This window comes from Ambystoma mexicanum, chromosome 7q, assembly GCF_040938575.1.
Source record: "Ambystoma mexicanum isolate Mex_15411 chromosome 7q, UKY_AmexF1_1, whole genome shotgun sequence".
Lineage (NCBI taxonomy): Eukaryota > Metazoa > Chordata > Amphibia > Caudata > Ambystomatidae > Ambystoma > Ambystoma mexicanum.
This window is the reverse complement of record NC_090941.1, coordinates 796765973-796791343: the sequence shown is the minus strand read 5'-3', so window position 1 is coordinate 796791343 and position 25371 is coordinate 796765973. Positions and strand designations below refer to the sequence as shown.

The 25371-nt window shown below is 43.8% G+C and overlaps 1 protein-coding gene across 1 annotated transcript in view; it reads right to left on the bottom strand.

Moving 5' to 3' along the window:
* The window catches only part of LOC138527770 (matrix metalloproteinase-20-like), a 307602-nt gene that overhangs the window by 165595 nt on the left and 116636 nt on the right, over positions 1–25371 (bottom strand). The window contains exon 3 of the mRNA XM_069639052.1: positions 11881–12029. Within this exon, the coding sequence (XP_069495153.1) occupies positions 11881–12029 (149 nt within the window). The remainder of the gene's footprint in view (positions 1–11880; positions 12030–25371) is intronic.

Genomic DNA, 25371 nt, shown 5'->3' with positions numbered 1-25371 from the left:
AATATCCTTGCAACCGTGTGATGAGAGCAGTGCCGGTCAGAAGGAATAACACACCTTTTTTGCGCTACACCCCAACGCATTGCAGAGCTTTGATTAAAGGTATTCTGATCATAGAGCTACATTAGACAGTTTGCCTCATTTGGCCTGTAGAGATAGCAGACTATTTATTTTATTTTATTTATTTATTTGCATTTATAACACGCACAGCGGCTCTGTGGCATCGTGGCACGGTTAAAGAATATTCACTTAGGCACAGTATACATTCTTAGGTACAGTATTACAAGATTGCAACTTAATTATTTGTCTGTTACATAGTATCCACAACAGGCGCACAGTTTACTTGAACAGTTTAGTTTTCAAGGCTTTTCTGAAGGCCATGAGGGAGGGTTCTTTTCCATTCACGAAACAGTAAGTATTACAATAATGGAATGCCCATGCAAGTATATTTAAGCAATATGCCCAGAGTGGCGGGGCATTACCGACTCAGGTAATGCCCCGGGGCCCATAGTTAACAAAGGCCCCGGGCATTATCAGAGTCAGTAATGCCCCCGCCGCGAGGGGCATATAGCTATTAGTACCCCGGCCTGCAAAAATTGCGTGACCGGGGCACTAAAATCTTTTTTTTTGTCCTGAAACGCTGTTGCGTTTCGAAAAAACATTTCAAAAAAAAAAAAAATCAAGAAGACAAAGAAAATGGCCGCCACCATGGAAAGGGAAAACTGTGTCCGTTTTCCCTTTCCATGGCGTCCATCGGGAGAGGACGCACTGGGAACACAAGTGTTCCCCAGCGCGTCCACTCCCGAAAAAGGATCAAAAAGAAGGTAAGTAGGGTTGGGAGGGTGGGCGAAAAAACCCCCAAAAAAAACGTACCTGCGTCCCCGGCGAGGGACGAGGGAAGCCTCCAGCCGCGTGGAGGCGCGGAGCGGGGATGGCCCTGCTCCGAGTCTGCACACGGCTGAGGCTTCCCTCATCCCCTGCCGGGAACGCCGGCAAAAGAAGGTAAGTGGGGAGGGGGAAAAGGGAAGGGAATAAAAAAATAAAAAATAAAAATATTTACCCGAGTCCCCGGTGGGGGGGCAAAGGCAGCCTCTCAGCTGTGGGGAGGCTCGGAGCGGGGATGGCTTCGCTTAGAGCCTCCTCATTGGCTGAGGGGTTGCCACGCCCCCCGCCGGATACAAAGGACGTGGAATCCCGACAGAGGGATTCCCGGCCTGGTAATGACTCGGTGAGGGCCAATCAGAATGGCTCTTGCATTCTGATTGCGCCCTCGCTGGGTACAAATTAAACATAGGACCCTTTACCAAAAACACAATAAACACTAGAAACCCTACTAACGCACCGATGCAAGGGAAAAAGACAGATTAAGCAGACTTTATATTAAAACATAGGCAGGCTGGGTAACTGGAACTTTCAAAGCAGTGTGGGGTAATAAATAAGCACTTATAAAAAGTGGGTGAAAACACCAAACCTGTAATTTTAAAATCAGTATTCGTAAGCATTTATATTTCTTTGGTTGATTGGTCAGGCACTTCAATCAGAAGTGCTGTACACAGAGCGAAAACACAGACCATGGACGCAGTCCCTCTTTAGGGTGCCTTTACACAGAATTGATTACTATATTGGAAGAAGCAAGCCGGGTGGTGTGGGGCTTATGCGTTTGGTGTGTGGTGACAAAGAGACATACGTGTATACGGGTGTACATTCAAGACATGGACCAGTATTCATATTTATAGATGAATAGAGTTGTTTGGCATTGGGCTAGGGCTGGCAGGCTGGTTAGGGGAGTCGGGTTTTGCAGGGGTAAAGGAGGCTCTTTCACTGCTCAGCAGGTTATGTTATTTGGATTGAGGTAGACATTGAACCTGGTCTTAAATAGTTCTGATGTGATTTAATGCCGAGATGAGAGAATTCCAGTGGCAAGGAGATAGTAGAGAGAAGTAGCAGAGGTGAAAGGAAGCACTGGAGGCATGAGGAAAAGAGAGATCATTGAACATTGTAGACTGGAGTGCCTGAGTGAAAATAGAGAGCTTGGTAGTGGGGCTGGGGTAGACCATGGATACATTCAACGATCGAGAGTAAAAACTTGATGATGGTTTGATTGTGCATTGAGTGCCACCCAGCAGGATGATGTGCAAGCTTCAAGGTAACAAGACATACCGTGTTCCTAGGGCACCACGTCAGGATCGGTTTGTAGGTTGCTAAGTAGGGTGCCTGGGTATGGTATCTTGTTCTTAATTTCAATTACCTCATATATTCATTTTGCAGGTTGCTTCTGGGGCTACTGTCTAAAACCACAGTGAAGCCTTGAGTGCACACATGTGAAAGATCTTAATTTCACAAACATTTAAGTATATCTTATCTCTGAAGACCACTGCTAGAGTATACAGCCGAACCAATGCCTGGGAGTCGAAACAACAGGATCATCAGATGAATGCAATTTGGGTTCCTTAATTTAAAGTTTTATTTAGGTTTCTTCCTATAAAGTTTTGTTTCTCCTCAAGTAAATTGTGTGTTGTATGTCTTCTTCCTTTAAAATGTAGTAACACATGAGTTTTTCCTTGAATTAGGGCCTCATTACACGGATGGCGGTAAGGGTTTACCGGTACCGGTATTTTACCGGTACCGGTAAATCCGTACCGCCTTTCTACGAGGTCCCTTTATGGGTTGGGGAATTTAACGCCTGCTTTTTGCAGGCATTAAAAACCAACCCGCAAAGGGACCAGGGAGCTAATTACGGTACCGCAATTTGTGGTACCGTAATTAGCGCACTTCCCCATTCCAATAGAGCCCTATGGGGCAAAAATGGGAATGGGGAAGGGCAATGGTGGAAGGGGGAATTACCGCCCCGCCAACCTTGGAATAGGGCGGTAATTACCCTTTCCACCAAGGCGGTGCCGGTATTTTTCTGACAAATGTTTGGTTTCTTCTTTATTAAGTGAGGTTTTCAACAACAAAAAATAACTTGACCTCAGTGGATGTTCTGCCTCAATCAAGGGCAAGTCCCCACCAAGACTATGTTGGTCACATTCCCCCCAAAATCACGTTGCTTAGCCCAACCATAAGATTCTACATCCCTGGTGGTTGCACCACAGTCTATTTATCCCTACACAGCAGTGGTGCAGAATTTCTGCCTTCTTTTTCCTTCAGCCCAGTTAAAACCAACATTGTACTTACTGGAGATTCATTCTTAATCAAAAGCCAGCACCCACGAAGAATCCTGTGGTGAAATTCAACCCACAAATGGTAGGGCTGAGCGCAATGCAAAGATTATATGTCCCTTGTGGTTCCACCTCAGTCTATTTAGTCTACCTAGCACTGGTGTCCACATCCAGTCGTCTTCTTTATTCAGCCCAGTTAAAAGTAAGATTGTACTTCCTGGCAATTCTGCATTGCGCTATTTGGCTTAAATTACCAATGGAGCTACAGTCTAGGACTGCACTCTCACACTGGAGGTTCTGCCTCAAGGTATTTGACTCTCCATACCAGCAGAGCATATTCTTGCTCTTTTTCTGGACTCGGCAAAACAAAGGGTTGATGGCTGGAAGGTTTAGAATTAATCTTAAACCTCTGGACTTCCCCATTTTTCGACGGACTATCCCAGTGCACACCCTTTTCTACTCTTCTTCCCAGTCACCTACATGGGGGTAAGGTGGTGCTGGCCCATGTGCAACAACACAACATTCTCCTGTGTAATGGGGTCCAGCCCTTCATGACTTACAGATGTGCAGCTATACAAGCAGTACGTGCCGGAATGCCTCAACAATTTCTCTTTTCTCCCCCGCCCAAACAGCACTGCACGCTGAGCTCTGTCAACCAGAGGCACACTGCTAGAGGTGATACAGCTGTGGCCCTGCTTGTTGTTGATGCCACTGGGGAAGGCTGTGCTTGGACAGACACTGGGTGTCAGGACAGCATTTGTCCTGGCCGAGAATCATTGGGAAACAGCTTCCCTCCTTGTTAGGCTGGCAATCAGGTGGAGTGTCAGCCAGAACGTCCTTGATGCTCCAATCTTGGCTCAAGAGGGGTGCTGAATTAGTGGGATCTGTGGTACATGATATGTACTCTTTCTACACATCCTTGTGCAATGTGTGGCAGTGTTTGCTCATTGAGGAGGTGCCCAGGAAACTCTTTCTTGGGTCAGCCCAATGTCTTTTTGCAGAGGTTGCAGATGACAGTGCCTGCCTGGGGATTAGCCCATTTGGCCGTTGTTTCTTTATTTTTTTGCCCTTTTGACCTAATGTATGCTGTACAATTTGACCTTCTTAACTTTTGACCTACTTACCTCTGACATGGAGATTGATGATGCATCTGACTGCTCTGAGCACTGGTCACCTGGTCACCCTCTGAACTTGGACCCAGGGTCCTGCATGTCCAGTTGCCCTCACACTGCCTCTGTGCTCCTCAGCACATTAACTGCAACCCTACAGTCCCTTCTCTCTGCACTTATTAGCCACCCGCAGGATGCACTTGTGTGTTAACTGCACTTCTCCCTTCCCCTCGCCCCTGGCACTTCTCCCTCTTCCCCGCATTTGCGTGATCTGATTGACACAAGGCCTAGTGAGATCATTATTTTGTTCTCCCTTTATTCCCCCTCCTTATTCTGTCGCGCCTAGAAACACTTGTGTACAGGTGCGTTATAAATGCCACATCATATCATATCATATCATATCATAACATATCATGAGTAGTCCAGCACGTCCTCTTCTCTATGCTGCACTTTCCCAGGCACTCACTCCACAAGAAAGTACACGTTGCTGTGTGTGTGGCCTCAGGTGTTGATCTGCAATGAAAACACAGTGACACAGACAAACAAATGGATTCCCTCAAACTCACACAAATCAAAATGGTTGTAATAAAACACAAACACTAAGGCTAAGGAAGGTGACTGAGCACAAGAATACTTACTATGCATGCATACATAAACCAAACACAGGAAAGAACAGGTGTAGGGAAATGTGATTTGCTTTTTGAAAGTTTTTTGGCGACCCAAAAGGAAAAAGGAACTCGCAAAATTACAGCCGGAAAACTTTGGGATTTTTAAAAGGAAAAAAGAAGCAGGGAAAAGCACAACAGGACATTTTTCTTTTGACTTTTCTTTTTTAATGGGAGTAAGTCAAAAAGGGAAGAGACACAACACACAAATGGACAAGGGATAGAACAGGGAACACGAAACATCAAGTAAAGCACAATCAACTAAAAGACTCCTCCAAAACGTCTCCTTAACTCTATAGAACTGGCTATAATCACACCGAAACTGCTCTAATGCACCACCACATTTTGAGTCTCTCTTGTACTCGTTTCCTCAAAGCTCAGAGTGTTATACAAAAATGAGACTATTGACTACCCCACTCATAGTCCAAACAAGCTAGGCTTGGTGGTATATGTTATTTACTTATTTTGTGATTATTGCCTTCCAGATTGGTACCACATTCACAATTTTGCAACAGTTATCAACAAATGCTGCATGCTATTGAGACAATACATAGAACCATATCGCTTACACACCCTCACGAGTGAACACTAAAAGTCATCAGTCATAAATTAGTCCATATCAATTTATTATTAAGACAAATTTAGAAAAGTTAAAAAGGAGAGAAAGCAGAACATACAGATTTATGTCACAAATCAATGCTGCATGATCAACTTAATCTAATCCTAAAAACAGAGTCAACTATAGGGGTTAGTTGAATTAATGGAAACTGACTTGTATCAATGAAGCAGTATATAGATACAAGACTTCAAAAAGTTGGTAAGTCTTTTGTCAAGTGTTGACATGTTTCGCCCTTCTGGAGATTGAGGCACTATCTCTAGTGTCTCTACAACCATAGTTTTTTCAATGGCCTTCTTCAGGACAGACAATTTCTTTGAATCAGATAGGAAACCTCTTTCATATACCCCGACAAGTTTAGCGCAATATCCTGGATGGACGTGAGATCAAGAAATCCGGCTCCAAAATAGCCGTGACAGATTCAGAGTTCTGATTTTCTTGTCACCGGATGTTCGTGGATCACCCTTTATTTGTTCACTTGGCCCGACATCTAATGGGAACTGTGTCTGCTAGATGTGAGGAAAAAATTCTGCAGCGTTGTTACGGACCCAATAGTGTACTCGCTTGCCCTTCGGGAAGCCGCAGTGTATAGGGCTTCAAGTCAACCTTAAGTAATTTGCCTTTAAGAACTCGTCCAACCAGCGAAAAACAGCATCCCATTGTTTCTTCAAAGCCAAACAAAACCCACAAACTAATCAGGAGGTGAGACAGACCTTTTTTAGGCCCTCAAAACCTTTCTACATGGTTTACATTCTCTTATTGGCTGGTCAATTTCTTTATCACGGTTCGAACCTCTCAATTGGACTGTGGGACCATTACCCCAGCTCAGAAGCCGAGGTTAAGCTGAGCACATAGGACATCTGAGAAGTATAACCTGGGACAGGACAAGCCTGCCCAGAAAACCTTGACTTTCCCATTCCTACTAATGAGCACAATGTATTCCTCTTCTGGACAGCTTTTCAGGCAATATTGAGAAAGAGAAAATCGAAACACTTTTTGCTGACAAACCAGCCAAAGAAATTACACATGTTACACTTTTTGTGTTCTATTATATGCAATTTGAAACCTCTTTGAGGCATTTATAATGAAAGATATTAAGAAGATAGAAGCCAATCAGGTGCATAGCATTTAGAGCATTCCAAAAGCAGAAGAACATGCTGCAACATCATTAGCAAACAATCAGACCATAGTAATTCAGACAGCAGCTAAGGGCATTCTTTCCTCCGTGCTAGGAAAACAATATTATATTGAACAATGCAATATACTTTTGCAGGATCTTGATCCTGCAACTGATATTAAAGTAAAACATAATACAGGAGGAACGAATTGAAAAGCTACAATAAATAATTTAGGACAGAGTAGTTGAGGCTTTTACAGACAAGAGACTTTCTAACTCCGTCTAGAACTAAGATGTTAAATATTACTAATTTTCCTGTGATCCATTAAAGAAGCACTCGGCCAACAGGTCACAAACGTTATTTAGGAGTCAATGGCCTCATTACGAGGAAGGCGGTAGAGGGTTAATGGTGCTGGTAGAGCTGCCGGCCCCGTTAACCCTCTACCGCCTCATTACGAGGTCTGCTCGCCGGTACCCGATAAGGACGCCTGGTAAAACCAGGCATCCTTAGCGGCACCCGCGAGCCGACCAGGATACTAGCATCCTCCCCATTCCCATTGACCCCTATGGGGGTTCAAATAGGAATGGGGATGTACCGGGTCTGGGTTCCTGGAATTAGGAAATACCGGGTCCTCCAAGGTCAGAATGGCCCGGTATTTCCCCATTCCAGGAACCCGGACCCGGTACCCGGTATGGGGGTAGCCATGCCGCTAAAAGCGGCATGGCTACCTCCATACTCGTAATGAGGCCCAATCTCTTCTGGAACCCTTTCCTAAATAGGCAGACTATTTCTGAAAAATGAAACTGTTACACAAATTAAATCATTTTTAAAACATACTACATAAATAATATCTTCAAAGGAATGGCATGTCATTAGGGAAAGCATCTCCTAGTTAGTTTTGTTAAAGATACGTACTATAACCGAATCCCTCGACACAAGTGATCCAAATAGATTCCCTATTCTTGCAGAAGAGAGTGACTAATTTACACTTCTCCTCTAATAATGTTAATTGATGCATTGAAATGGCATTGACTCAGAATAATAGTTCAATGGCACCATCTATCATCACATAGAAGGGAAGGGCATGGGAGCGATGGCTCTCTGTATTGCTAATTATTATGTTGAGTGGTTTGACGAGACTATCTTGAGTAAGCCGCCCAATCCTTATATTCAAAAGATTGGCGCTGGTGTTACAGGCCACAGATCATAGGTTTCTGCCAATCCAACCTTTGTAATATCTTTTCTTATGCCCTGCAAATGCGATGCATTTGTTGTTAAACTAGTAGGCGGAAATGCATTTCGCCCATTGGTACCTGTAATCCACCAAGCACAGGCCAAGGGCCATGAGCTGTCATTGTGTTAGGACAGGAACTCTTGAAATGGCAACTTTTACGTTTAACAACTGTACCTTGTACACCCACATCCAGCTGGCAATTTAAAGGCCTACATTCTGAAACTTAAATTTTTTGTGATGTAGCATGCTCTGTGTTGGATGTGGTGGCAGCATGTGAAAATGTAGCATTTACATGTTGTGCTGCAAAACCGGAGGACTGAAAGGCTTTTTTAGTAAATGCAATTATTGTGGGCGTTAAATCACTCCCAATCTTGCAAGTCTGTTCTGCTTTACTTCCTGACTTGTGCGTCACCAAGAGCCAGCAGGACAGTAAGTGCCTTAGAAGAATGTAGGCAGGCCTTCAATTACATTTTGCAAACATTTTGACTGTGTTTTAAATATTCTGCATACTTTGCTTTCTGGGGCCTGGGTCCAACATACCTTCAGCTATCCCTCCGCAAATACCTCCCATCTCGAGCACTCTGCTCCTCTACCTCTAACTCCCTCAGGGTCAGTCGTTTCTCAAAGAAACGAGCTGGGGGTAGATCTCTGTCTTCGGCTGGGGCCTCCCTCTGGAACAGCCTCCCTGCCACTCTAAAACGTGAAGAGAACCATCTCCGGTTCCGGAAGCACCTCAAGATCTTCCTCTTTGCTTCTGCCTTTGCCCCCCCTCTCCCCTGCTGATTCTACTCTCCCTCGGCACCATGCACCTGGCCACCCTCTTTCCTCCGGGCCCAGGTACCTGCTCCTCTTGCCACCCGCACGCACTGCCTCCGGGTCACCCCTTGCACTGGGGTCTGTATCTGTACTCATACAGCCACCACCCCTTTGTTTTGCTCTTCCTGCACTTATCAGACCTACCCAGCCTGCTGCCTTAAACCCAGCACGGCCACTTGCTGGCTGCACTCCCTCTGTTTGTTGCCTTTTTATTTATGAATTTATTTATTATTATTTATGTTTTTTTTCCTCCTTGCTCCGCACTCTCCTTTTGTTCCCCCTTCCATGCACTTCTCCCTCTCCCCCTCTACAATGCACTTGCGCATTCTCAATGTCACTGGGCCTAGTAAGATCGTTGTTTTTGTTTCTCCTCTGTTCCCCTTCCCTTGCCTTGTCGCGCTCTGAAACACTTGTGTATGAGCGCGATAGAAATAAAATATCAATTTCAATTTCAAGTTCTGGCACCCCAACTCCTCCATTTTCACTGCAACTCAGGTGAAGGCTGTGTCATTGGAATTGCAGCCCACGAATCATATATGTGTGCCAATTAAACCTTTAAAATATATATTCTTCAGTGCTCATAAAATGTATTTCAGATTTGTAGATTCATAAAAAGGTGATATGGGAGTGTGATATTGATTATTCCATGATTATATGGGACAGCAATCAGAGAAAAAGCCCAAATTCCATATATGGCTGAATTACACATGAATCGCCATCTCACATTGAAATGCACGATGTCTATAAAACAAGGATAATGTCCTTGATCTAACAGTGTTCACTGAACAAGTATATCTCAAAGTTAAACCTTACCAAAAGACAAAATCATGTTTGTCCAATTTTGAGATGTCAACACGATAGCTTGGATGCACATCAATACAAGACGCATGCAGATGACCCCTTCAGAAAGTTTGGTGATCATGAGTGCCCCCAATATTTACTGAAGCCGGTAAAAAATGTGCATGTCTTTACATTTGTTATAACTTGTTGGAACATGGACCTAAGCAAACATCGGAAAACAAGATTTGAAAGTGTTAAAAACTGTGATTCATCCGGAAAATCCTCTTTTGTTTCATTTTAACGAAATCGTTCTGTGACATGAAATATAGCCTACATTTAAAAAAAAAAAAAACAACAATGGTGAAGTTTCTGCACATTTTGTGAGTCATGTTTTAGGAAATTAGCATTCACTTGAACACAATGTGGTAAATATTATGTAACATCTTATGAAGATAAACTTGTAGAAAAGGAAAGGCATTTGATAGTTTTTCTAGAAAATGTCACATAATTGGCTTAAATGAAGGAATAGCAAGGACGGTGGAATGATACTTTTTCCATGTCATGATTTGATCAGCATGCAATCCATACTCTCGGTGATGTATAATGAACCATCATACCAAGTAATATAATTAGATCTGTTTACAGTTATTTCAATAAAACCTCTTTTTCTAATTGAACTCTAGTAGTAATATGCAAAATCTAGCAATGGGAATTCCAAACAAGAAATGGATTAAACAACACTATATAGATACTGGGCCTCATTCCGAGTACGGCGCTAACCAATGGCGCTATTAACGCCTTGGTTGACGCCGTACCCGGACCGGCAGCGCCTTGGTGGTTGGTGGAATTACCGCCCCATTCCAAGGTTGGCGGGGCGGTAATTCCCCAATCCCCATTTACCCTTCCCCATTCCCATTCTTGCCCCATAGGGCATAATGGGAGTGGGGAAGGCGTCAATTACGCCACCGTAAATTACGGTGGCGTAATTAACATCAAGGTCCCTTAGCGCCATGGTATTTAACGCCTGCTAAAAGCAGGTGTTAAAAGCACCATGGCGCTAAGGGAACTCGGAGTATGGCGGTAAGGGATTACCGCCACCGCTCTCGTTAGCGGTGGCCGCTATCCCTTACCGCCATACTCGGAATGAGGCCCACTGTATCTTCTTCTAGGCAGAGTACGTTTCTGTACCATGTCATACAATTCAATATGCAGGGGCACCCACGATGTAAATCAACATTAAATGGAGCTGCACAACAAAAAGCCTGGTGCTTTTATGCTTTGATGTTACAGGCACTAGATGATGCCTAACACATAAAGACTGGTTCATGTTAATTTTCACACATGCTGATTTAAAATCTGGCAGGCAAGCAACAGTATCTGATTGCTTATAATCCCCATCTGTATTTCTCTATGTGTCTGTTTTTATGCAGGATACGTGTATTAATAATGTTAATGCACAGCCGATTGAGATTAACGACTGAGGACAAAGCAACCTTTAGTTGCCATTTGTGGCCTGCATTTTCCCACCCATGAGTAGTTTATATCCATATACATGTGAATTGATAGGCATGTGAAGAGATTATAGGTATAGTGACTAGTGTCTGTCATGTTAACTCAAACAATATCGTGTCTCAACAAAAATTGTTGATTTAGACTCAACCTACTTGTAGCTCTGTCTGGCGTGTCCAATGAATTATTGTGCCTTTACTGAGAGTTCTGGATTGGGATTGATTACTGAATAATAAATGCAACAGACTTGAAGAATGTTTCACCGCACCTCTAAGGAAATGTTACACTAGATACTGATTGCCCATTTGTTACCACCAACACCCCCCCCCGACCCCTGAAGAATGTCCATAAAACAACATTGCCGTACAGAAACATGTTGAGGTTTATGTTTGTACATGCTGCCTGTGAAATACGAGTTGTTGTTTAGGTCGTTGACTTCACCATACAGTCACTGGGGGCAAGTAGCGAAGAAGGGCTATATTTTGATGTCCAACAGTATGGCCATGAATGGAAATTGCAACATTTTTCTTTATAAAGAAAATAGTTATAAAGCATTGGAAATAATATTTTATGATACAAAGAAGTTTGAAAACAAGAAACGAAAATACATTAAAAGAATATGTTTCTGTATGTCCCATAACAAAAATAAGCTATGAGTAGCTGTAACATGTATTGATCTGTATCAGACAAGGTGCACATGGTATCTTTCGAGAACACTGTAGCTATTTTACAAATGTAATGTAACGTTGCTGTTGAATCAATTGCTAATTTCAACACTAAGCTCATAAAATGACACCTTGCAATTGAAATGTGAAACTCACCAATGTGTGCCTAACCTGCCATAAAATAAATAAATGGACTAAAAGAAACATTACCTTTTGAAGCAAATGTTATCATTATATCAGCATCTCCTTTGTCAGCTCTGGCAAAAGTCAATGGGGTTACATCACTCCATATTTGCAAAGCTTTTTCAATAGCATTGTCCACATCGACAGGTTTCAATTGATCTGTATAGTTCAGCACACTGTGTACAAAAAACAAAGATCATATTTACATTAAACTTTCTTATACATCAATGGAATACAAATATGATGGGCCTCTCAGTAGGGTGTTCTGAGGGAGAATGTGTGGGCTGGAAAAAAGATTGATATAAATTACCCCTTTCAAAAGAGACTTAACCTACCACCATTTGAGAGCATGTTGTGTGAGTGTTTGTAGTGTGAGTGTATGTCATGTAAGTGTATGTGGCACAATAGTGTGTGGCATCGAAGAATGTGATATAAGAGTGTGTGGTGTAAGAGTATGCGGCGTAAGACAATGGGCCTCATTACGACTCAGGCGGTAAGGGGTTTACGCCGGCGTAAACAGCGCCGACCCTTACCGCCTGAGTACGAGGTCCCTTAGCGCCATGGCGGATTTAACACCTGCAGGTGTTAAAATCCATGGCGCTAAGGGACCATGGAGTTAATTACGCCACCGTAATTTACGGTGGCGTAATTAACGCCTTCCCCACTCCCATTATGCCCTATGGGGCAAAAATGGGAATGGGGAAGGGAAATGGGGATTGGGGACTTACCGCCCCGCCAAGGTCGGAATGGGGCGGTAAGTCCGCCAACCACCATGGCGTAAACATAGTTTACGCCATGGTGGTAAAGTCACGGCCCAGGCGGTAACTTACCGCCTGGGTCGTAATGAGGCCCAATGTGCTCTAAGTGTGCATGGTGTAAGTGTGTGGTGTGAGAGCATTTAGCATAAGAGCATGTGTTGTAGGGGTATGCAGCATACAAGTGTGTGGCTTAAGAGTGTACAGTCGTGTGAAGTGGTAGTGTGTGTCATAGGAACATGCGGCATAAGAGCATGTGGCATAAATATGTGTGGAATAGATGTTTGTGGTTTAACAGTGTGTGGAATGTGAGTGAGCATAATACTAGTGCTTGACATAAGATAAGAAGGGCTTGTTCTGTAAGAGAGGGTGCCATAAAAGTGTGTGCTGTAAGATTGTGTGCCAACAGAGCACATAAAATAAGAGCCAGTGACATAAGTATTTGTGGCAGAAGACTGAGTGGCATATGTGTGTGGGGATTAAGAGCATGTGCTTTAGTTATGCATGGCATAGGAGCACATGTCAGAAGAGAGTGTAAGAGTGCCAAAAGAGAGAACATGCAGCATAAGAAATTGTTGTGTAAGAGCTTGTGGCATAAGAGTGTGTGGCATAAGAATGTGTGTTGTAGGTGTGAGTGGTATAAGAGCACATGGAGAAAGAGAATGTGGTGTAAGATCATGTGGCATAAGTGCATGCATAAGTGTGTGTGGCATAGGAGTGTGAGGCATATGCGTGTTATTGAAATGTTTATAGGACACCAGATCCTGACAAAAATCTCAAAAATCAAAGTGTATTGATTTTGAAATATTTGGGCCAAAACCTTATGTTACATGGTGTTCAAAATGCAATTATAAAAGCATGTGAATACACACATCAAAGTAATTCCTCACATTGATATGACTTTTCAATCATATATTAGTGCACATGTTCAAAATGTACATCTCTAACACGTACATGTCCATTTCATATAGAAGATATTCAGCACATGCGTCATAATTTGATAGAATTGGGAAGATTAAACATGTGTGACACTTAGATAGATCTTTGAAGATTAGCCACGAATCACAGTCAGATAGATTGTTAAATTAACCATGAGCATCTCTAAATAGGATTGTGAAGATTAGTCATGCGTCACATTAGATGGAATTGTGTAGATTAGCCACCTAGAAGAACTTAGACAATAGCCAATGTACTAACCACCCTGCTCATGCTGCCCTCCAACAAACCACGCAAGTACTACACACGGCCACTGGGCTGGCCAAATTAAACACAAACACACACCCAATATAAGTAATACTTGCATACAACAAACTATGCCTGACACTGGACTTTACCCATATGCATGCAACAAGCCAATGCGCACAACCACAACCTTAAATACCAGCCAATCTACACATAAAGCACACAGCCACTTCGCCAACATAACAAACATTCACATAGAAAAATAAAAGCAGGCATTGGGCCTTGGCCGTACGGATACAACAAGCCAGTACACACAATTCACCATCTACAAGCCATCACACACAGGCACCAGTTGACCCTGGTTCTGAACCTATCCAATCACTCTACCCTCACTAACATAACCCGTCCTCTTTCTTGTAGAGCCACATAAGTGCCTGGAAACTGCCCCTGGGTGGTAGCAGTGTTAGGCAGAATCATATACAGTACCTTTTGGGAACACCTCACACAATTAAAACTAAAAGTGCAAGTACAAATTCACCTTTGGTACGAGCCTGTACTACACAGTAAAGTGGTAGCGATGGCTGAGCAGCCAGACTTATCTCAAGAGTAAAGTGAGCAGCATCAGAAGTTACACAAAGGACAGCAATTACTATGGTTCAAACAAACACTGACTCAAGGTTTCTGAGTAAAAGAATATACATTTATTTACACATTAATTTGTAAAACAGTTCACTAAGTAAAGCAATAGAAAAATCACAATCTTAATATACTACACACACCCAATCAATTCTGGACAAGTTAAGCTCAAAATGAAGTTTGAGCAAAATGGCACTCCAGCAATTTAAAAAGGGATGGAAAGACAAGGTTATACAAAATTAAGCAGCACCAACAAGTAAGTAGGCAGGGCAATCTAGAAAAGGCTTGCTACAATAAGGATTCAAATCAATAGACCTGGGCCAATGTTAATGGTTCAGAGTCTTTTCACGCTCTGTTTCCCTACTTAAGAGCCCCCCAGCCTCCTTCCTTTGCAGGTGCAAGTGGATCTAGGTCACCTGGCTTAAGGCCCGCTCACATGGTGCCTTCCTGCTTAAGGAGCCCTGCAGCCTCTTTTCTTTGCAGATGGGGAGCAGGTGCAAGTGGATCTAGGTCACCTGGCTTAAGCCCCGCCCACCTGGTGCTTTCCTGCCTGCCGCTCTTTTTCACCACTTAGCAAGCCCCGCCCACCTGGTGCCTTCCTGCTTGCCGCTCTTTTTCCCTATTTAAGGAGCCCTCCAGCCTCTTCCCTTTGCAGATGGGGAGCAGGTGCAAGTGGATCTGGGTCACCTGGCCTAAGCCCCGTCCACCTGGTGTCTTCCTGCTCAAGGAGCCCTCCAGCTTCTTTCCTTTGCAGATGGGCAGCAGGTGCAAGTGGATCTAGGTCACCTGGCCTAAGCCCCACCCACCTAGTGCCTTCCTGATTGCCGCTCTTTTTCCCTACTTAAGGAGCCCTCCGGCTTCTTTCCTTTGCAGATGGGGAGCAGGTGCAAGTGGATCTAGGTGACCTGGCCTAAGCACCACTCACCTTCTTAGCCCTGCCTCTTCCTTCCCGCTCTTAACTATTCGATCAAGGGTGTCTCTCGCCCCGGCGTCTGAAGTGAAGGGCAGACAAAAGAAAAGGGCAATTCCTATTTGGACCTGTTCGGACCAGGAGGACCCAGGGCCTGATCCCTTGCTCAGACAGCAGGTAAGCATGCACCAACATGTGTTACCCCCTCTGCAACCACAGGCCATCCCCACCCCCTCTGGTCCCCCTGTGATGTTCCCTTGTGCCCCCCCTTGCTCGCACACAGGTGTTGCCTGTTTTGCTTGATTCTTCTACCCTGCTCCCCCTCCACCCTTTCCAGCCTACTTCTGCAGGAGTCTGCCCTGATACATTCTGGTTTCACCATCACTGTCTTGTGGCCAATGCTGGATTTGACTTTTATGGACTTCAGACATTCACGGTGCACCACCCTTTCTCAACTCTCATGATGGACTTCCTTTGCATCTTGTACTCATGGTGGCCCTGAATCATGCTGTTCCCATCTTCATCTTGTATCCTGGCTTGCAACATTATGTGTTACTACTGGCTTCTGCAATTGTGTTTGCTCTCCACTCTTGCTTCCACACTCTTTTTGACTGCTTACTCTCTGTTCTCTACTCCTTTCCCTTCTCCCTTTTCCTATCTCCTCCCCTTACTTTCTTCTATGAATTGTCCCTGGACCTAATATGATAGCAACCTCGTCTGTTTCCTCCACCCTCCCATTACTGTTTTTAAACTCCCCACCCACCCTCCAGCACTCCCTGAAATGTCGTCGGGCCTAGTATGACAGTCGCTTGTTTTGTTCCTCCCCTCCCTTTCTGCACCCCTTTCCCTCACCTTTTATTTTTCTCCGGCTCTACCAGAAATGTCATCAGGCCTAGTATGGTAGTCGCCTGTCTGTTTCCATTTCCTTCCCACTCTCCCCCTCCCTTCCTTATCTATGTTTTAGCTCTTGCACTTTCTGAAATGTTGTCAGGCCGAGTACGATAGTTAATTTCACATCCTTACTGTTCATGGCCTGTACGAATGTAATTGTATTTTCCCTTGTTCCCTCCCTTGCCTTGAAGCGCTTTGAAACACATTGTGTATAGGTGCTATATAAATAAACTATCATATCATATCATATCATTTGCAGAGGAACACACAGTTCAGAGTAGTTCGCGGTTAAGTCTTTGCCAAGAGTTCGAAACGAAGTTGGTTGAAGGGAACGTTATTTAAAAGAGTAGAGAAGGACAAGCCCTCGGTTTGGCGAAAGATTTAAAACACTTTCTGTGCGGTCAGACGGAACTAACAACCGGGTGTGCACAGTACCTTAGAAGATCAAGAATGCTGTAGCTGAGGCAGATGTTCCTGGCAGATCCTGCAGGCTCACGGTTCCTGAAACGACTGTCGTACTGACACGAACGAGGAAGACTGGAGGGTCCTGCACTGCCCAGGGAAGAAACCAGCAGCAGAGCAAAGCAACAAATAAAAGGTGCGCTCCTTAAAACCCAAACAGGGTCCGGTCCTCCTGGCTATCCAGTTCACTGCAGCGGTGCACAGCAAGTTCGACAAGGGGGGGAGGCCTTGCTTGGTGTTTGTCGAACTGGTTGGTCCCACCAGCTCAAGGGAAGAAGATTCCTTGCAGATCTTCTCTGTCGTCGAAGTTTGGAGATTCGGACCCACATCATGGAGGTTCAGTCGTGGTAGTGGTCCTCTTCCTTCAGCTTCTCTTCGTTCTCTCGATCCAGTGGCGACTCTGCCTTCCAAGTCTCAGAGACCTGCTTTTTATGCAGTTTTCCCCCATTCACACAGCATGTCTGTCAATCACACAGCAGTGTGGCTGTCCTGGCAGGACAGTCACCTAGCCAATCAAACAGAAGTGCGACTTGGGTTTTCAAGGGAACCCTGTGCAGGGGACCTAAAATCACTCCCTCACATCCTGTCTACCCAGACTCTCAGGCGCCTAAGGAGGGCTTCTGTGCAGAAGCCTGCCAAAGGACTGCGAACAAAGGAACCAAACCTGGTTTGGCGCACAGAGAAAAACACGAGAAAGACCTTTACAAAAAGAAATGGCGAATAAACCCAGCCGGAACCAAATCAAAGTAAATGGGGTCCAGCTGATTTAAGTTCGAGGTACTAACTTAGCCCTAAAACAGTACCAAGGCTATTTTCATAGACCATGGTAAATATGGTAGATACCACTGCCACCAGCCAAATCTTAAAGAAAAGGGAACGAAATAATGTTCCATGAGAGACAGACAGAAAGGGATAACTATTAACCCTTTCCAGTACTCTATGTAAGATAGTTTGTACTGGGTCTGTGAATTTAAAAAAGACTAATAAAGTCAATGGCAACTTTACATGTTCCAGGAGACCGTAGTCAGTCCCTGAAAATGGAGTTTAAAGTGGGAAGTCTGAAAAAGACAACCCTGTCTCACTACACTAAATGTGCTGTGTGACACACAGTAAAACGATGCTGCCTATGGAGTAGGTGAGGCTCCACAGTCTATGCACACAAAAATGTTAAAGACACAGCAACACACATATAAGAGTGGGAAAAAAAGGCTCACACTCTTAGCAGGTGAAAAAAATTAATCCTAGAAATCCAGCAAAGCTGCTGAGGGACTCAGTAGGTAAGGGAAATTAGCCATTCTGGAGAATTCTCCCTAACAAGCAGTGCACGGTATAAATCAACATAACAACATAACATGTCTTAAAAGCCTACTATACATATCTGTCTTTGAGTTTGCATACATATAGGAGGCATATGGGAACTTTACATTTCATACTTGTATGCAATTTACATCTCCCATATGTCTCACATATGTCTCATACACATATGAGAACTTGCATCAAAGTTAGTCTTGACTTTGATGCAATTTTCATACATATATGGCCTCATTTACTGGGTGGCAGGAGGGCAAATCTGCCAGTTTTCTGCCAGCAGAAAGAACCCTATTTAATGATTGCTATACACCGGCTTTACCCTTGTTTTCTGGTGTCAGAACACCATCTCGTCCATATTGCCATGCTTTGGAACTGGCAGATTTTCCACTAGTTTTCCACGGGCAATGCAGGTATTTGCATTTTCCCATGACAACATGGACCTAATGCCACAGCTTAAACCTGCGGCAGTTATCTCAGATTTCATCAGTAATGGCTTCTGCACCTGTGGATAAGTAGACATGAACATTTTGACGTTACTGCAATACTGAATCATCTATCAATTGTACACTTGTTCGAGTTAGTAGAGCTGCAGGGTACACTGATAAGTGCATGAGTCTGTGAGCGAGAATTTCATGACAGCTTACACCTGTTTCTTTGCTTGTGGCACCCCACATGCTCAATCATTAAGGCAAGCAGTTCACACCTGGTCGTTTCACACTTTTTCAGAGCAGATTTGTAAAAAATTATTTTTTAAAACCCCTCTTTCCTTTCCACTGCCCATTCTGGTTTTGGGTGATACTGACAATGAGACCTCTGCTGGATCTGCACTACCCAGCAGTGTACCCGTACAACTTTCCATGTGAAGTGTGTTCCACAATTACTACTGATACACACTACCACCCTGAAGAGGAGCACAACATATTCGATCTTTGGCATTTGAATGAAATAAATAATGGTTTCCAAGTTGTTGCGTAGACCCGCTGACTTACAATAGCACTCTTACCCATGTTATGTCAGTGGCATATCAGACATTGTCTACAATGTTGTTTTGCCATCTTTAAAAAATCTGGGGCAAATCATTTGTGCTGAACAGCTCTGGTTGTCCCTTCTTTGCTGATGTTCACAACCCTATGAAGCATCTTTAAGAAATAATAATGGAGGGATTGGAGCGTAACTAAAAACCCATCTCTTGGAATCAGGAGGTTGAGGATATAAGGAACAGCAGGAAACAGGAAGTCGTGGGTTGATACGAGAGGAGATGAAGGCAGCATACCAAGAGAGCTGAAAGAGGAAGGATGGCAGAAATGAGTGTTAGCATAATTTTACTGGAATAACATGTTTTCAATGTTATTCGTTGCTTATGTTGGTTTACATGGCTCATGCAAGGGCACGGTGGTCGCAACGACTGGGATCCCCAGGTGCGGGCTGGTACCTGATAAGGTTGCCATGGACACTGTCAAAGTTGAGGATGAGTTACAGAGTTGCTTTCTTTGCTGTTTTGAGAAAGGTAGGAGCTCTGCTCCTTGAGGTTGCTGTAGATCACTCCAGCCAGGGACAAGTGATGAACTACCAATGCCCAGATGCTTATGCCAGAAGGTTCAAGAAAATACCAACCCACCTTTGCGGAGGGCTTATGATTTGGTGCTCTGGAAAAGTCCGGCAGAAAGCAAAGCCCTCAGTTGGAGGGGCGAGGCTTCGCTCCGAGCCTCTTCTTTGCTGTGCTCTGTGCCTGGCTGTGTTCCAGGGCTTTCCAGCCGCTTCTGGTAAGATGAGGAATTGAGTTGCACCAACGGTGATGTGTACTCTTTAGATAACTGTTTTTTCTGTGATGTAATTCTGTTGCAGTTTATTCACTTATGTATGTTCTTTATGAATAAATAGCCATACAACAGCTAACTTATCTTTTAACTGCGTGTGTATCTGTGAATCATTTCATTGCCTACCTGCGTCCATGATTTACCCTTCAGTGTAGTGGTGATAAACAAAATATGTCTGTCCATGCACTTTTTGGCAGGCAATACAGGCTCCTCATGTGTGGTTCCCCAGCCCGTTTAGATACTTCTGCAAACCATTCTAAAAAGTCCTCCCATTACTCCAGAGCTATTTCCATCCTTTTATGCTTGAGCACCCAGTGTACATTTTGAATTTTAGTCAAATCAAAGGTATCTTCCATGGGAAATTGCTTCCACTTATCCTTATGATATGATATGATATGGCATTTATAACACGCCTATACACAAGTGTTTCAAGGAGCGATGTGGCAAGGGGGGGAAACAGAGGGAAGTCAGAGACAACAATCCAACAAGGCCAAGTGTCATTCAAATCGTGCAAGTGCAGGGGAAGGGGAAGGGGAAAAGTTTGGGGTTGGAGGCGGGTGGGGACAGTGCCGTACATGGCATGAATAGAATAAATAAAAACAATAAGAGAAGTACGGCCAGCTGGTGGCAAGTGCAAGGGTAAGTGCAGACATCAGGTGTCAAGTGCTGGTGGGGGACTGTAAGGGATACAGAAAACAGTCCCCAAGTGCAGGGGTTGCCAGGGAGGCAGTGCAGGTGTGCAACTGGCAGGGGAGGGGACCTGGGCCCGAGATCAGAGGGTGGCCATGAAACCAGTGCAGTTTCAGCCAGTAGTTAAGCGGGGTAGAGGAGGAGAGAAAGCAGAAGCAAAGAGGAAGGTTTTGAGGTGCTTCCGGAACCAGAGATGGTTCTCTTCAAGTTTCAGGGAGGCAGGGAGGCTGTTCCAGAGGGAGGCCCCAGCCGAAGAAAGAGATCTACCACCAACTCGTTGCTTGGAGAGGTGACTGACCCTGAGGGAGTTGGAGGCGGAAGAGTGAAGAGCTCGAGAAGGAAGATATTTAGGAAGCGAGAGTTGAAGGTATTGAGGCCCTAGGCCCCAGAAGGCCTTGTGGACAATGCAGAGGGTTTTGAACTTAATCCGTGCAGCCAGTGCAGAGATTTCAGTCCTGGAGAGAAACGATCCTTGGGCTTTAGACCAAGGACAAGCCCACGGATTATGTGCTTGTAACATATGTGCATGGAGCTTGATTCCTTTAAATACTTGCAAGTATCTGGCCAGTAATGTGCTTACATAAAATAAGCTGGCGTACCCTTTTCTGAGAAACAACTTATTTTTGACTCTCCCTTTGCCATTCTTATGGTTAGGAAAATTCAGATTTACATTTGCGGCTTGTGGCTCTCAGGATACATTTGCAGGATGGGGTTCCTGTAGCATGAGGTATGAGTTGTGCGTTTCTCCTTAACCTCCTAACTCGGGCCATGTTAAAGTGGAGTTTGTCTTTTATTATTTCCCCATATAATACTTTTCTTTGAGAGGTTAAATTAATTTAATATTTTTGCACTCACCCTCTGCTTTCTTAACTAATTTTGATATTTCCCTCAGCTTACCTCTACTTTTACACACTATTTTATCACAAATAATAAAGAGCCAGAGAAAGATGGCCACTGAGCTCCAAGGAAGATAGATGAGCATGCATGCTTGATCTATGGTTGCATAACTACATCCTTGAGGGATTCTGTGCATGGTACCGAGCTGCAGCTTAGGTCTAAATTGGAGCTCATTTGGACCCTCTGTGCCTGAGATCAGGAAGGGCATGCCAAGAGGTGGCTGATGACACCATCACAACACTGGCTGTCTTGAGGGGGCTCCGCAATTGCTGATGAAGGTGATGCTGTGAGGTCCCGTCAAGCAGACAGCAGAGTGGGTGAAAATATATCAGCCCAGACACTGAGAAATACATGCATCCCTGCACAGCCATGGTCGGGGCCGGCCACAGTACCTCGATCTGCCACGCAGTGAGGGAGAAGATGGCTTCTGTGTGGAGATGTCACGCCCATGCGGTGCGGACCCTGGCACAGTAAATCTTATGAATTAAATGAGGAGCAGTTACATTAGGGGAAGGGTGCTGTGCCGGCGTGAGATTTTCAAAAGGTGGCCACACATGCAGACTGATGACCCACACACCAGTGTATCTGGATTGGGGCAAGATGGCGTTGACTAATGTATATATGCTGACCAACCACAGGGAGGGAGCACTATACTGTGGCACCTTACTTCAGAGAACGCTTCCCAATAGGACATCTGCCTTATAAATAAATGGATTAGAGAACTGCAATGGCATGACCAACGGCCGTTCAGTTGCATAGGAATATTGGTAGTTGCCATGGCATTCTGATGGTAAACAGTCAATGACAATGGTTTCAATGCTCCACAAGATGTTCTTACTTTTCTGATCACATTATATACATCGTACAGGTTGCATGCTGACTTAGCTTTCCACAGCCAGAGGGGGCATTTTTCAGCAACTGGCTGTGGGAGACCTAGTATTGACACACAGGATATGTCTCAGTCTTCCACAGAGTCAGACACTGAGCACACCGATGGCAGTGTCTCCACAAATGCTAGTGTGCGCATGTTTACCAGACACTCTGACCAACTATAAGTGACATTAATAGAGATGAAAGCTATTGGCCAGCGCACGCAGGAAACCAATAACACAGTACTTGAAATCATTAAAAAATGTAAGATTTCAATATCCACCTTAATACAAAAGCAGAATGCACAACAGAGAATGAGCAAAGGGCTCAGCACAATGGTGGTTAATTGGGAGACCATCTGCGCAGATATGGAACGATGATCAAAGAAGTGCAGCAACTAGGAGCAAAAATAGAAGACCAGGAAAACAGATCACGCCTCAGCAATCTGCACCTGGTCGGCATCCTGGTAAACATGGAGGGAACATATATGGAGGAGTTCCTATATTAATGGAGCTTCCATTAAAAAAAACAGCCAAAGGAGAATGCCTGCAGATTATTACATTGTGGCACCTTCAGTTTCAGCATAAACTAGTTATCCTGAAGGCATATCATGATGCAGGGATTATACAAATAGACAGCAATGTAGTCTCTCTGGAGGTCCCTAAACGCAGCAGAAGTTTCAATCTGATTTTTGAAGCCCTGAAAGACATGAAATACCAGCACTATCTCAAAATCCCAGCAGTTTGGTGCATTCAGCTAGGCTGGCAGTGTCACTCTTTTGAATTCCTGGAGGATGCCTGGGGATTCTTGAGGCAGCTGGATATAGTATTGGCAGACCACATTCCAGAAATGACAAATGCTTCTGATATGCACCCCAGCTTCCGCTGCCTCAGTGTGACCCCATCACTCATGCCTGCTGGAAGAAAGCCAGTAGACTGCCCAGAGGACCTCAATGGAAGCAGGATTTGAGGCAAAAGAGATGATGTGCTTTGAACGTGATGGCAGTGGTGCGGCATGGTGGTATCGCAAGTATAAATGTGCTGATTGTCAATCTGCAAGATGTTTACTGCATATGTGACAGCCACACAAGCTGATAAGACTCTTTACGCCATGGCGACCCTGAAGGATGAATGGTGGCAGCTCTGGACTCTGACCGATGGACCCATAGACTTGAATTGACACTGATTTTTGAACTTGTAGATGTGACCTAATGGGGTGGGGGTCACTCCCAGGGGGCCATCATGATAGGCAGAGATGCAGGCTACTCAGTCATTTGCGAGATCTGCAGGGGGATGTCATTTTCCTGCAAGAAATACATTTGGACGTGTTTGAATCTGCTAAGCTTCGCAGGGGTTGGGTGGACTTGGCAGTTCGCTCACGTTATTTTAGGAAGTGGGTGTCTCCATCCTGGTTCATAACAGGATTCACTTGCAATAATTGGAATAATGCAGGCATATTGCAAACCTCTGGTGAAAAAATCTGGTGGTTTTTAAGTGTTGCTGTTGCAAGCATTCAGCCCCAATTATTGTGTCTGCCCAATAGCAAGTGTACGTTTGTCAAATTATAGAGCAAAGCTACTGCGCCACTTAGGAATTAATTATTGATTGCATTTCTTGTTGGGTTTGTGGCATATTCCTTGGCTAGAAAACTCTGAAGTAGGTAGTTTGATACATTTGCTGTTTATTGATTGGCGCTCCTTCGAGACTATGTTGTTGAAACAAAATTAATTGGCTGTTTTGCCATAATGGATTCCTTTTGTCCAGTACAGTTCCATAAATCATTTACACATTAGCATGTGCATTTTATCCAGTGTGATGCATAATAATCAAAACATTGTAAACGTCCTCCACAAGATAATGCTGATATTCATATAATTGAATTGAAATGTCCTCAAGATTTGAAAAACATTATAGAAACTTGATGCAAAGAAAACATTTCTCTTTGGAACTTGTTGCAAATAATCGATTCCTCTACACGTGTTTCACCACTGTAATCAAGTGGCTCATCAGGAGGGACTGAACACATTTGGCAAGTGTCAATATTTCTCTAATTTAGAACAATTTTCATTATTTTTCAAAGTACATAAATCATTGTTGTTTTTTTAAATTTAAGTGTTTCGTTACAAAAAACCTTTAACACTATTCATAAAACAATTTATCATTTACATTATTCACATACATCACAACACACAATTATCTTAATAACCGTGTCAAATCCATTTCATATTCAATTTCGTTTTTAGTGTAAGCACTTAAAATAACAGTATAAAGATATTTAAAATTCTTCCTATCCTCATTTACAGGCTTTCAGCAATTTCTCAATTTCCATCCAGATATTATACATGTCAGTATGCAAATTATCCAAGGGATACCATATAGAACGATATCTCTTGTCTATGATATGGGTTGTAGCTGTTCATCGGGTTAATAAATATCTGTCTGTATCTACTTCAGAGTTGCGCAATCTACAAAGCCATTCCACATACAGAATTTTTGTCCAGGCACCCAATCTGGATATGCTAGGTAAAAATCCCAGGTGTAATTGCAATATGAACCATCTGTTTTTTTCATCTCTAACCATTTGCAAATATCCAAATGGTTCTTTCATAGGAAATGCCTGAAATGCAAAATTCTAGTAGCTAAACAACTTAAATTGTTGTTTCTGTCGCAGACATAAGCTTTTTCTTCATTTTCTTTAAAGTGTAGAGGAGGAGCCAAGTAGTCCCCCTCCAACTTCCCCGCCCCTATTACCTATAGAATGGGAACCAAAGTATATGACGTATGTGGAACAGTTGAACCAGCAAAGAGCAGAGCGTGGACAGAGGCCATAGACATGCTGACGAAACTCCATGGCCAGATCGAGATGAAGTAGAAGACTTTGCTGATGACAGCTGGTTTGGATCACTCTTCTCTTGGGTTCCACAAAGGATGCTAGATATGTTCAAATTTCATGGAGCCCTGATTGTGTTGGTATTGTCTGGATTTGGTGTGATCAAGATAATAATCTCACAGTGCAAAAAGACAGCAAAGAAAGCCATAGGGATGAAGAGTATGATTGATGTTGATCCAGGATGGAAGCCCAAGGATCTGACAGATGA